Genomic DNA, 13,180 nt, shown 5'->3' with positions numbered 1-13,180 from the left:
AGAACCATCACAAGTCTGGAAAGAAAAGAAAAGTGCAGTTTCAATACCTGATCCACCTATGAGTGGAGAAGTTACAGCACAGAAGCAGGGAGCAGAAAAGGAGAAAAGTGAAGGGTCTCAACCTAGTAACGGGAAGAATGGAGTAAGGAACAAGGCCAAGGAGAAGCAAGGGAGAAACTCTTTTTCGGTTCTAGGACAATATTCAGAAACTGAAATTACAGTTGGGGAAACTTTACAGGGACTGAGGTCTGATATGAGTGGAGGGGGAGAACCTCCATTCATAAATAGATATGCTATTTGGGTGGAATGTTCGGGGACTTAACAACGCCAATAAACAAAGGGAGGTTATGCGAATGATCTCTAGCAAAAGAATTGGGTTTGTTAGCCTCTTAGAGACAAGGGTAAAGGCCCCCAACATGGGGTCGTTATACCTTAATATGTTCAAGGGATGGTGCTTTACTACAAATTTAATGCATCATCCTAATGGTAGAATTATAGTGGCTTGGAATCCATTGTCTTATGATGTGGATATTAGAGGAAGTTCGAGCCAATGGATTCATTTTACTGTCTCAGCCAAGAATAGAGATCCTTTTGATATTACTGTAGTGTATGCAGCTAATGATATGAGAGGCAGAGAGAGGCTTTGGGAAGATTTGGAAAATATGGCTCATGGAATTAATGGGCCTTGGATAGTTATGGGAGACTTCAATGCAGTTCTTTCTCCTGAAGATAGGTTTCCTTATCATGGGAATGGTTCAGAATTATCTTCTTTTCAGCACTGTGCAGAAACTTGCAGGTTAACAGACATGAAATTTTCGGGTAACTTTTTTACTTGGAACAATAAACAAGCTGGCAAGGACAGGGTTTGTGCGAAGCTTGATAGAGTTTTAGCTAATGAGAATTGGATAGGGAAGTTCCCTAATGCTGAAGTGGTTTTTTTTCCTGAAGGTGATATGGACCATAGTCCATTTATAGTGAATTTTGGCACTCTTATTGAGAATAAGAAGCCTTTCAGATATTTCAATTTTTGGAGTAATCTTGAGGGGTTTCAAAAGACAGTAGCTGGCAGTTGGAGGAAGGAGGTTCAAGGAACTCCAATGTTTTGCTTGATATCGAAATTAAAAAGGCTGAGAGTGGATTTGAAAAAACTAAATAGAGATGGGAAAGGTGATGTTGTTGTGCATGAGGCAAAGATCCATAAGCAGTTGCTAGATACCCAAGTGAAACTTCAATTAGATCCTGGTAATCCCCTGTTGATTGAAGAAGAGAATTTAAGAAGGAAAGAGTACGAGAAAGCTCATAAAGATCTGGTGCAATTTCTAAAGCAAAAAGTTAAGGAGGATTGGCTTAAATAAGGAGATGAGAATACTGAGTTTTTCCACAATAGTATTCGGCACCGACAAATTCAGAATGCAATTTATTCGATTTGGGACATGAAAGGTAACTGGCTCGATAAACAGGAGGAGGTCAATAATGTGTTTTATGAATACTATGAAGAGTTACTAGGGACTGAGATGAGTGACAGAAGGCAGGTTTTAGAAGAGGTAGTGCAAACAGGGGCTCTGGTTTCAGATCATCAATCCGAATATTTACTTCGACAGTATACTGCAGAGGAAGTTAAGGTTGCTCTGTTTTCGATCCCAGAGGATAAGGCACCAGGCCCGGATGGATATAGCAGTGGATTTTTTAAGCAATCTTGGAGTATCACAGGTGATGACTTAACTCAAGCAGTCCTTTATTTTCTTCATTCAGGGAAAATACTTAAAGAGATCAATACTACAAATATTGCTCTTATCCCCAAGACTAAGTGTCCTAAGAATGTGAGTGAGTATAGGCCAATTGCCTGTTGCAATGTGGTGTACAAGATAGCCACCAAAATGATCTGTTCTAGACTCAGAGAGATTCTTCCTTCAATCATTTCAGAGAACCAAAGTGGTTTTATTAAAGGCAGGAATATTGCACATAATATAATGTTGTGTCAAGATCTAGTTAGGGGGTATGGGAGGAGGAATGCTCAAGCATCTTGCCTTTTTAAAATAGATTTGCAAAAAGCCTATGATGCTCTGGACTGGAATTTCTTACAGGAGATGATGACTGCTCTTAAGTTCCCTAATAAGTTTGTTCAGTTAATAATGAAGTGTGTAACAACAGCTAGGTTCTCTCTTATGATTAATGGGGTGCCTACTAGACTTATTTCTGCTAGAAGAGGAGTGAGACAAGGGGACCCGATGTCCCCTTTATTGTTTGTGATAGGAATGGAGTACCTCTCTCGAATTTTAGCTAAAGTAGCTAAGCATCCGGATTTCAAATATCATCGCAGATGCAGCAACTTACAGCTAACTCATATGTGCTTTGCTGATGATTTACTGATGTTTAGCAAAGGAGATTTCAAGGCAGCTTACTTATTATTGAGAGGTTTTCAGCTGTTTTCGGAGACATCTGGTTTGAAGGCTAATAAAATGAAATCTGCAATTTATGGTGTTGGGCTTAATGAGGAGAGTTGGTTTCAGCTTATTGAAGCTTCTGGCTTCCAGCGTAGCAAGTTGCCTTTCAAGTATCTTGGGATGTCAATTAGCAACAAAAGAATTACCAAAACTGAGTGTGAGTGTTTGGTTGAGAAAATGGTGAAAAGGATTCGAATTTGGATTACTAGAAACCTTTCTTATGCAGGGAAATGTGTACTTATTAACTCAGTGTTGATGTTCATTAATACTTACTGGTCCCAAATGATTATTCTTCCTTGTTCAGTGATAGATAGAATCAATCAGATTTGTCGAGGCTTCTTATGGAAGAATGGAGATAATATGGAAGGCCCTGGGCGAATTTCTTGGGCAGAGATTTGTAAACCAAAGCAGCATGGAGGTCTGGGTTTCAAGGATATTGGTCTTTGGAACAAGTGTGCTCTAGGGAAATATGTTTGGGCGTTAGCTAACAAGGAAGACAATATGTGGGTTAAGTGGATTCATGCGGTCTACATAAAACAGCAGGATTGGTGGGACTATGTGGCTCCTAGCTCTAGTAGCTGGTATTGGAAGCAATTGGTTAGAGTTAAAGATGGATTAAAGGTCATATATCATCAAAAGCTCTCCGCCTGGGATCAGTACAGTGTTGCTAAAGCTTACATTCTGATGAAGAATAATGCAGAAACCAGATGGAATTATGCAGCAATATGGGATAGACTTGGTCATCCAAAGCACAAATTTATTGCTTGGCTGGTGTTAAAACAGAGGTTGCCGACGAGGGATAGGCTTCACAGATTCGGAGTTACTCAAGAGACTATGTGTGTAATCTGTGGTCTTTGTCCAGAAAGTCATCGGCACCTATTCTTTGAGTGTAAGTTCAGTACACGTTGCTTGGAACCCATCTTGAATTGGTTAGGAATAGGTTCTTTTCGTTTTGAACTGCTTGGGTTGTTGAACTGGATCAGAAGGAGTAAGCATTCTTCTTGCAGAACGAGAGCTTATACTAGTGCAATTTGTGCTTGTATATACCATATTTGGGTAGCTAGGAACTCAGCTTTATGGAATCTGCAGCTGCCTCTTATAGGGTATATAATTCAGCATATTAAGTTTCAAATTTGTCATAGATTTAGCTGGTTGTTGGCTAAGAATCTAAGTATTGAGGATTTAAGTTGGGTGAGGAATTTACTTTCTAATTAATTGTGTTTTGTTTTAGTGAGAGGTTGTAATTGATTAGAGTTTGTAATAGTTGTGCATAATACAAAGCTAGCTGATTTACCAAAAAAAAAAGAAAAGATATATGTGAAAATATAGTCGATCTGTAGACACTAAAGTACCATCAAGAAATCCAAGAATCACTATTTTCCTCTCTAGTAATTACCACTTTCCAACTTAGATAAGGCTGAGATGATATCTGATCATTTAAACAAAGGTTAGAACTTTTTCGCGTTATTTTTAGTCACTCGTTATAGTAAACAAGCACGGTGCACCTCCATAAAAGAAACGATAATTTGTGAAATAATAATATGTGAACATTAATTAATAACTAATTTATTTATTTAATTACAACCCTATAAAGATATTATTCCGACCCCGACCTATAAAGACCTTATCTCGACCCCCAGCCCTATAAAGAACCTATCCTAACCCCGTCCCTATAAAGATACTATCCCGACCCACGACCCTATAAACCTACACAAAATTGGATAGCATCTCCCCTATACTAAAGACCTAGCAATTTTTAAACAGATTAAAAAAACAATTCAAACAACACACTATAAGTTTTTTCCTTATATCTTCGCAGCACACAAAAATTTCACAGAACCTACTTCACTAATACATGCAAGTTCATAACCTCCCTTATTACCACAGTACACAATGTGCATCTCATAACCTACTTCACTATGGATGAATACTTAGGATATTCAAACTCATCTAACAATAGTAAAAATAATAATAATAATAATAATGTAAGAAATAAGAGACACATACCAATTAATAAAATGCACCAAAAGAAAAGGTTCAAAAAATTACACCAATTTATTTTCTCCTAAATAGAAAACAAAGTTAGTAAAACAAAAAAAAAATTATAACACATATAAATTAAATACATAAAACATATATATGTTGGGGTTTTATGCCCTAATTAAAACCCAAATTCTTTGTAATCTCATTATTATCAATAAAATAATAGAAATCATTTTTTTTACTTAGTCAATCACTTTGCTCACATGTTTTATTTTCATGATTATTTGTTTAATATAAACTTTTATTAAATCCCGAGCATATAGCTAATCTTATTTATAGTAACGTAATCACAGTGGAATATAAATATGATTATATGTTCAAAATAAGTTAGTCCTAAGATTAGTCAGTGCACAGGATTTACACTAACTTTCACTACAAGAAAAAGCGTTTTTAGAGGCGGAAATATTACTGGCGAAAGTCCGCCGGTAATGTACAGGTTATTAGCGGCGGAGTACTGGGTCCGCCGCTAATGATGGGGAAATTAAAATAAAAAATTAAATTTTTTTATTAGCGGCGGACTTGCCCATTATCAGCGGAGGATTGTCCGCCGCTAATACAATGCCCGGGAGAAGACAAGGAGAACTGTTTCAAATTTATTAGCGGCGGGTATTTTTCATAATTATCGGCGGAATACCCGCCGCTAATAACATTAGCAGCGGGTCTATATCTGCCGGTAATAACATTAGCGGCAGGAATATTACCGGCGGGTTATATGGTGAAAGCGGCGGGACCCGCGCGGTAATAGTGTATTACCGGCAGGTGAATACTAATACCGGTGGGTCGTCGCCGGTAATAATGTTATATAATGGTTTTTTGTGAGAGGCTTCGGCCCCCCTTCGCAGATCTCTCTCTTCGCTCCCCTCTCCTCCCTTCTCATTCTCTCATCTCCCCATCCCTCTCACCGTCGGCCTCCCCACACCTCTCACCGTCGGTCTCCCACCGTCGGCCTCCCTATACCTCTCACCGTCGGCGTCTCTTCGCAGCAGTAGTCCACGACTTCCCGGTGCCGGCAGCAAGGAAGAAGGTCAAGTGGTACCCCGACCTTCTCTCTGGTACCTATTTTTGTCCCTCCCAAAAATATATTTATATAATACTTGAATAAAATTATATTATTAGTGAAATGGACTTGATAATAAATATTGGGTTGGTGCAGGTACATTGTTTCTGATTGTGACTCGGTGGATGTGTTGTTCAACTCCCAACACTACACTAAGACGCTCGAAGAAGCTGCTGCCAAGTCTATATTAACTGGTAATTTGTTATCTTACAAAATATATTTTACCAAGTGGTATTTTTGAAAAACAGAAACAAAATTGGTACTTTTGAAAGCTTATGGTCAATATATTTTACAAAATATATTTTAACAAGTGGTATTTTACAATCGTCATTTCTTGTTTATGTATCTCATTATTTATGTATTTATTTTTATTCATTTTTTTATTGCAAAATCTAATATTGATTTGTATTTATATTTTGCTTGATTTTCAGTTTTATCAATTTTGGAATTTATATTTTTGTTTAGATGAAGAGCATTGTGTTAATTGATATATCTTTGTTTGTATTTTTGCTTAAAAGTGCAATTGATTGATGTTTAGCTTATGTCAATGTGTACAATTTTCACACTTGGATGTGTTTTTGTTTTATTAATAATATGATTAATTTTTAATTATTTAATAAAAAAATTTACAATTAAGAATGATTAATTAAAAATTACTACATATCTTATAATAATTTATTTTTTAATTTTTTAATTAATTAATTAATAAAAGTTTGATTCAACATTATTTAACTAAATAATTTAATTTAATTTTTTATTAAATAACACTGTCTAATTGAATAATTTAATTTAATTTAATAAAAGTCTAAAAAATTAATAATGATTAATTAAATAAATAATAAATTATTTTAAGAAATTATTTTAATTTGCTTATTAAATATTATTATCTAATATTAACTAGTATTAAATTATTTGAATATAGAAATTGAAAATTTTATTTAATATTATTTAATTATATAATTTAATAAAAAAATTTACAATTAATAATGATTAATTCAAAATTACTACATATCTTATAATAATTTAATTTTAATTTTTTAATTAATTAAATAATAAAATTTTGATTCAAAATTATTTAATTAAATAATTTAATTTTAATTTTATTAAATAACATTATCTAATTGAATAATTTAATTTAATTTAATAAAAGTCTTAAAAATTAATAATGATTAATTAAATAGTTAATATTATTAATTTGAATAACATTATCTAATAAAATATCATAAAATAACATAAGATATTAAAACATTAACTATTATTAAATTATTTTAATATAGAAATTAAAATTTTTATTTAATAAAAGTTTTTACAATTAATAATGATTAATTAAAATTACTACATATCTTATAATAATTTATTTTTTCTGTCCCGGTATGCTTCTGATTGATGGTTATTGACTACAACCATCGATTACAGGGATATCGGCACAAAAATTATAAGTTTAAAGTATTAACAATAAAATAATGAATGAATTTTTTTTTTAATTTGAATAACATTATCTAATAAAACATCATAAAATAACATAAGATAATAAAATATTAACTATTATTAAATTATTTTAATATAGAAATTAAAAAGTTTATTTAATAAAAGTTTTTACAATTAATAACGATTAATTAAAATTACTACATATCTTATAATAATTTATTTTTTCTGTCCCGGTATGCTTGTGATTGATGGTTGTTGACTACAACCATCAATTATAGGGATATCGGCACAGAAATGATAAGTTTAAAGTATTAACAATAAAATAATGAATGTTTTTTTTTTAATTTGAATAAAATTATCTAATAAAACATCATAAAATAACATAAGATATTAAAATATTAACTATTATTAAATTATTTTAATATAGAAATTAAAAATTTTATTTAATAAAAGTTTTTACATTTAATAATGATTAATTAAAATTACTACATATCTTATAATAATTTATTTTTTCTGTCCCAGTATGCTTGTGTTGACGCCGTTTTTCATCAATCAGTAAAATAATAGCACGTAAACAACAAACAGCAATGACCAATTAAAAAATAACAACACAAAACACGATTTTTACGTGGTTCAGCAGTTAAATCTGCCTAGTCCACGAGTCTCTGTTATTAAACTCAAGATTATCTCTGAAAATTCTTAAGCATGAATTCTTCAGAGTTTTCTCTCAAGGTTCAGAATTTCGGTCCATTACAATGGTGCACGACTTCTCTATTTATAGAGAAGGATGCAGAATACTATCCCACATTTTTTGGGTAGTTACTCTTTTGTGTAAATAAAATAAATGGCTTCAAATGCCTGCAATCCGATATAAAAGGAAACGTCCCCTAAAGACCAGGGGCGTATAACTAATCGAATAATATCCTATGATTTTATGGGATTTACAATAATAAATGCTGAACACGCCCCTTATAAACAACACTTATAGATATTCAAAGTCAACATCATATATCTCCAAGGCCTTAATCTCCCAGGTTTCTCATCGGCTTTCGAGCTAATGACATCACCCGAGGTCACATGGCTTCGAGATCGTACGTACGTCAGGCTCGGAGTCCCTGATCCGAGGTCATTCCTAAGGATAGAGGCATCTCGAGAGCTACCTTTCGAGATCGTGAACGTTTCGAGGCCACCGCATTCGAGGTCGTCTCGAGTCTTGCAGGCACGATATTTAATCCTGGAGCATACTTCGAACTTTACGGGTTCATTCGCTGCGAATCCAGCTTTCAATGTCACATTTAACATGGCTCGAAATCTGGGTATAACATCTTGTGATTGATGGTTGTTGACTACAACCATCAACTACAGGGATATGGCCCCCTCAAAAGTATTTGTTCGAATCCTAAGAGAAGGAAACTTTTGAAATACTTTCTTCGGGAACCGTACCGTCATACTCCTGAAAATGGACACGCGTCAGTTGGGTATAGCTCACTTATGATACTTGAGTACCTTGGAAACATGCCCACGATCATTCGTCTGCCGCCTTTTCGGTTCCATCTTATCAGTAATCCCCATCCGTTGGATCTTGCAAGGATTTTATTCAACGCCCCAGATTAATCCCCTTTTTCCATCTATATATATGAGACCCCATTCATCATCTTCTTCTTTATTTTCATTCACCAGGAGCAAGAAAAGAAAAGGACGAAACCAGAGGCCATCCTAGAAAACCTCTATGTTTCGTGCATGTTCTCTCAGCCAAAAAAGCAAAGAACCCCCAGTTTGCTCGAGTCCGTGAGTTCATATTTGCAGCCTCTCCTTCAGTCAGCAATTTCCCTGCAATCGCCATTATTGTGTAAGCGTGCAATCTTTGCTTTTCATTTTGCCAGTTTTTATTCGTACTGTTCTTGTTGTGTCTTTAAATGTACTAATTTATTTTCTTAGTATAATACGTTAGGGGATTTTTATCTGATAGGCTCATATGTTTTTTTTAGACTTCCATACTGAATTTACATCACTGGTTCACACCCAGTTTTGATGTCTAAGCAAGGTTCCTGTTTTCTGGGCTTTAAAATTTTAAGAGACGTTCCTTGTACACCAAGATTTTGGATAAAAAACCTTGGCTTTGACAAATGCATGAAACCCAAGGTTGCCTTTTCTGGATATCTGCCACTCTTTTTTCCCCTCATTTTCGGGATTTTCAAAAACTTGTCCACTCTCCTCCCTTTCTCGTGGAACGCACGTCCTGACTCTTCAATAAGGGTCTTAGTGTATAGCTTGTTTTGTACCTAAACTCCGAGCTCGTTCTATCGAACTCGTAATTCTTGCATGCATGGCCCTCACCATTTTTTCTTTCTCGCTAGATGTCACAGAATCTAGAAAGACGGTGGGGGTCATTGCTGGCAATCCCTTACGAGCCAAAAACCTTGAGCCCGGAGTCCCTGTTCGCTCGGAATCAACGCTGGATTCGGGAGTACGAGCTTGCGCGCGAGCAGGAGGATATTCGAGCTCATTACCGCCGCCAAATAGACGAGGTCATAGAGGGGAAGAGGAGAACTCTTCGAGAGGCCCTTTATCCAGAACCCAATTCAGGGCCTAGGTCGATTCCCCTCGACCCTGCACTAAAATTCACTGTCACCTTCAATCCAGGAGAACTTCAATTTTCAATAATGGGGGAACCTTCTTCCTCACAGCCGAGGAAGAAATGTTCGAGGCCAAGCACTATTGGAGCTCGGTTACCTTGACTAGTCAGATAACTGACATCTTGGCCCACCATGGCCTCAGCTTGTCTGGTTCTTTGAAGTGTCGAGCTCCGACCGACCACGAACGAAGCTGTTTCGCCCCTGGGGGCCGCGACGCCAAGGTGAAATACGCGGCACGGAGCCAGGAACACACGAGGGCGGGGGCACTGTTGCCTTTGAAGTCTTTTTTCAAGGACTTCACGGATTTCGTTGGGTTGGCTCCGTTCCAGCTCAACACCAATTCTTACAGGGTGCTGTCTGCCCTGAGGTCGCTATACCACGAGCACACGTGGGAAGGGCCTTCGCCCCAAAGATTTTATATCTCTTTTGTCCGAAAAGCAACCCCTCCCGAGCTCGGGGAGGAGATGGCTTTTATTATCTTTCGAGCTATCCCAAAGAAAAGAAGGTCTTTGAAGATCTTCCCAATCATCCGCCTGATTTCAAAAAGGCCTTCTTCTGGACAGACGGTCTGTCCCCATCTCGACACTACTTGTTCAGGCGGATTCGTAAGTATTCCCGTTATCTTTATCTTTGTGGTCGAGATTTTAGCTCTTAGATCCGTACTTAGTTGAAATGTATCTTGCTTTACAGCCAATTTTCAGCGTCCCACTCCTGACGAGACAATGAAGGGACATAAGGAGACCCTGCTCCAGCTCCCTCATGGTAGGAGGTCTCTCCTGTACCTTTTACATGAGGATAAGCTCCGAAAATGCGGGCTTTTGGGGGAGGGCCAGTCTGCCTCGGACTGGTCCAATAAAAAATATGAACGCTGGGAGCAGGTGCCGCTGCCCACAAGCGTCCTCCCTCCGAGGAGAGTGGTGAGGTCCCCACTTCCAGTTCGCACAAGGAGTCCGCTGTCGGGGAACGAGGCTAATGACGAAGCCTCGAGTTCAAACTCGGATGAAGGTAAAGCCCTCCATACTTCGAGAATTCGGTCCCCCACCTTACTAAGGCACAAGCCCAATAGGTTAGTCTCATGCCCACATGATAGATACCACTTCTACATATGGAGTTGGGTAGACGACTGTGTCCATAGGTTTGATAGTGGGCTCGGGAAGTATGACACCATGTATACTTCGGACGAGATGTGGAACGGGATAGCTGTCCAATACGGGACCAACGATTATAGGGACCTTTCGAGGTTTTCACCCACCTATAGGGAAGGTACTCCCTCTGCTTCTTCTAAAGATGGGGGAATTTCATGGTCCCCGAGCTCTAGTTCGGGGAAGAGTTCCAGTTAGGTCTTTTCTTCACTTTGGTTTTTTTATTTTATTTTCCAAGCTTATTATCATTATGTCTAACTCTGATTGGAATTGTGCAGGTTCCATGGACTCCGACCTCGACGCTATGCTCTTTAGCAATGAGGGATCCGGAGCTCAGGAGAGTAAACGTCCGAGAATCCCGCGGAGGTCTGACTAACCAGCCAAGATCCCCCGACGCCACGAGAAGACTCCGACGGCCCAGACTACTGCGAGCACAACCGGGGAACCGATTGTCCAGGTTGACGCGTCTGGCTCAACTGTGCCCATCTCGCTTCCTCCGACCGATACTCAAATAACAGTCGGTGGGCCCCTGAAGAAACCTTCTGTCTACAAGGTTCAGGTGCCGACGGCTCGACCTCATATGGAGGAGTTCGTGCTTGATGGCGCCGCTGGGACCCAAGGGGATGTGCTCAGTTCGGATGTCCTCTCTCGAGTGGGTCAAAGCTTTTCAGGCTTCGGCGCTGACATTGGGACCTTGTGCACAAGGCCTCGGACTGCAATACTCTTTATGATAAGAGTATCGAACTCACTGCCACGGTAGCCTTCGCAACTCTCCTTTAAATGTTTGTATCTCAGCTCGCGATCTAACTCGTTCTTTGTATTTTAGGCCCTTGTCGTCTCAGCACAACTTAACTATAAGCTGACCAACAAGGTGCACACGAGCATGTCTCTGGCCCAAAAGTCGAAGGATCTCGAGCTTAAGATGGCTGACGAACTCAAGGACTCGAAGTCTGAACTTGAAAAAATGAAGACCCGTCTCGAGGAGCTGGAGAAGACGAATGCCGAGCTTTAACAGGTGAAGACTCGTCTTGAGAAGGCCAATGCCAAGCTTGAAGAGGACAAATCTGCTACCTTCGACATCATGGAGAGCGAGAAGGCCTGCCTCCTGGACGAGTTTAAGGAGCAGAAGGAGAAAGCGGTCGACCAAGCCATGTACAAAGTTTGGGCTGATAATTCCGACCTCGATACCAGCTTCCTGGGTCCTCTCGAGGCCAAATATGTTGAGCGGTGGAATGCCCGTCTTGAGGCAAGTGAAGCTGCTCGAGTGGCTGCTCAGAAGGATAGTCATGCTATTCGTCCTAGGGGGTCCGGTGCTATTGATGCTGAGAAGGCCAAGGAGACTCCTCTTCCTTAAATCTGATCTCGGGGAAATCACTTATTGGGGCTGCGTCCCCTTATTTTTGTAACTATTTTAATTTATGCCCATGGGTCTGATACAATTTCTTTTAACATTGACTTTCATATGCTTTACATTTCTTGGCTCGAAATATTTTGCACATTTTATATGGATGAATCATTTATGTTTATTTATTCATACAAACATATTGTGGATTTAGGCTCGAAACTCGATGCATTCATGCATAGTTTGTTCAAATTATCCGCTCCCGACCTCGTTATTCATCAAAGTCGGATGTTACTTTAACCATAAACTAAAAAGTACTTATATGATATGTAACGTGAATGGTTTGGTTATATCTTTTTTTTGCTTAGTTACTTTTCCTCGTCCTCAGTTTTTATTCCAAGGTTAAGAGTTTGAAACTATTTTTCTTTAAGATATTCCAGCCTCGATCTTGACTTATCCCGAAGTAGGTTTAGGTTCCTACTTATCGTCGATTAGTTTTTTGGCTGGTTTGTTCCAAACCTGTTGAATTTACACATCTAGTTAATTCCAAACGTTTTCTGTTTTCGATAATTCGGTTATGTTCGAACTATCTAAGCTCGCGCATCTGGTTATATCCAAATACTTTCTGTTTTTGATAATTCGGTTATGTCTGAACTATCTAGGCTCGCATATTTGGTTATATCCAAATACTTCATGTTTTTGATAATTCGGTTATGTCCGAACTATCTAAGCTCGCGCATCTGGTTATATCCAAATACTTTCTATTTTTGATAATTCGGTTATGTCCGAACTATCTAGGCTTGCGTATTTGGTTATATCCTAATACTTCATGTTTTTTATAACTCGGTTATGTCCGAACTATCTAAGCTCGCGTATCTGGTTATATCCAACTACTTTATATATTTTTTATTTTTTAAGCTGATGGTATATATACCAATGATGCCCCCTTAATATCCTATGAGTGTGACCATAGGTTATTAAATTAAGAGAGATTGCAAAAATAAAAAAAATAAAAAGAGATAATATACTGAATGAAATAAATCTTTATTTGATGGAAATCAAAAAGCAAACAAACTAATACAAATAGA

At 37.8% G+C, this 13,180-nt stretch overlaps 1 protein-coding gene across 1 annotated transcript; it reads left to right on the top strand.

Annotated features, from left to right (window-relative positions):
- Window positions 1–416: 416 nt before the first annotated feature.
- Window positions 417–1,355, top strand: LOC133797556 (uncharacterized). Its single transcript, XM_062235536.1, has one exon. The coding sequence runs from the start codon at window positions 417–419 to the stop codon at window positions 1,353–1,355; it is 939 nt and encodes a 312-aa protein (XP_062091520.1).
- The last annotated feature ends 11,825 nt before the right edge of the window (window positions 1,356–13,180 follow it).

The sequence above is a fragment of the Humulus lupulus genome, chromosome 1 (assembly GCF_963169125.1).
Source record: "Humulus lupulus chromosome 1, drHumLupu1.1, whole genome shotgun sequence".
In the NCBI taxonomy this organism is placed as follows: domain Eukaryota; kingdom Viridiplantae; phylum Streptophyta; class Magnoliopsida; order Rosales; family Cannabaceae; genus Humulus; species Humulus lupulus.
This window is presented reverse-complemented; position numbering and strand designations above follow the sequence as displayed.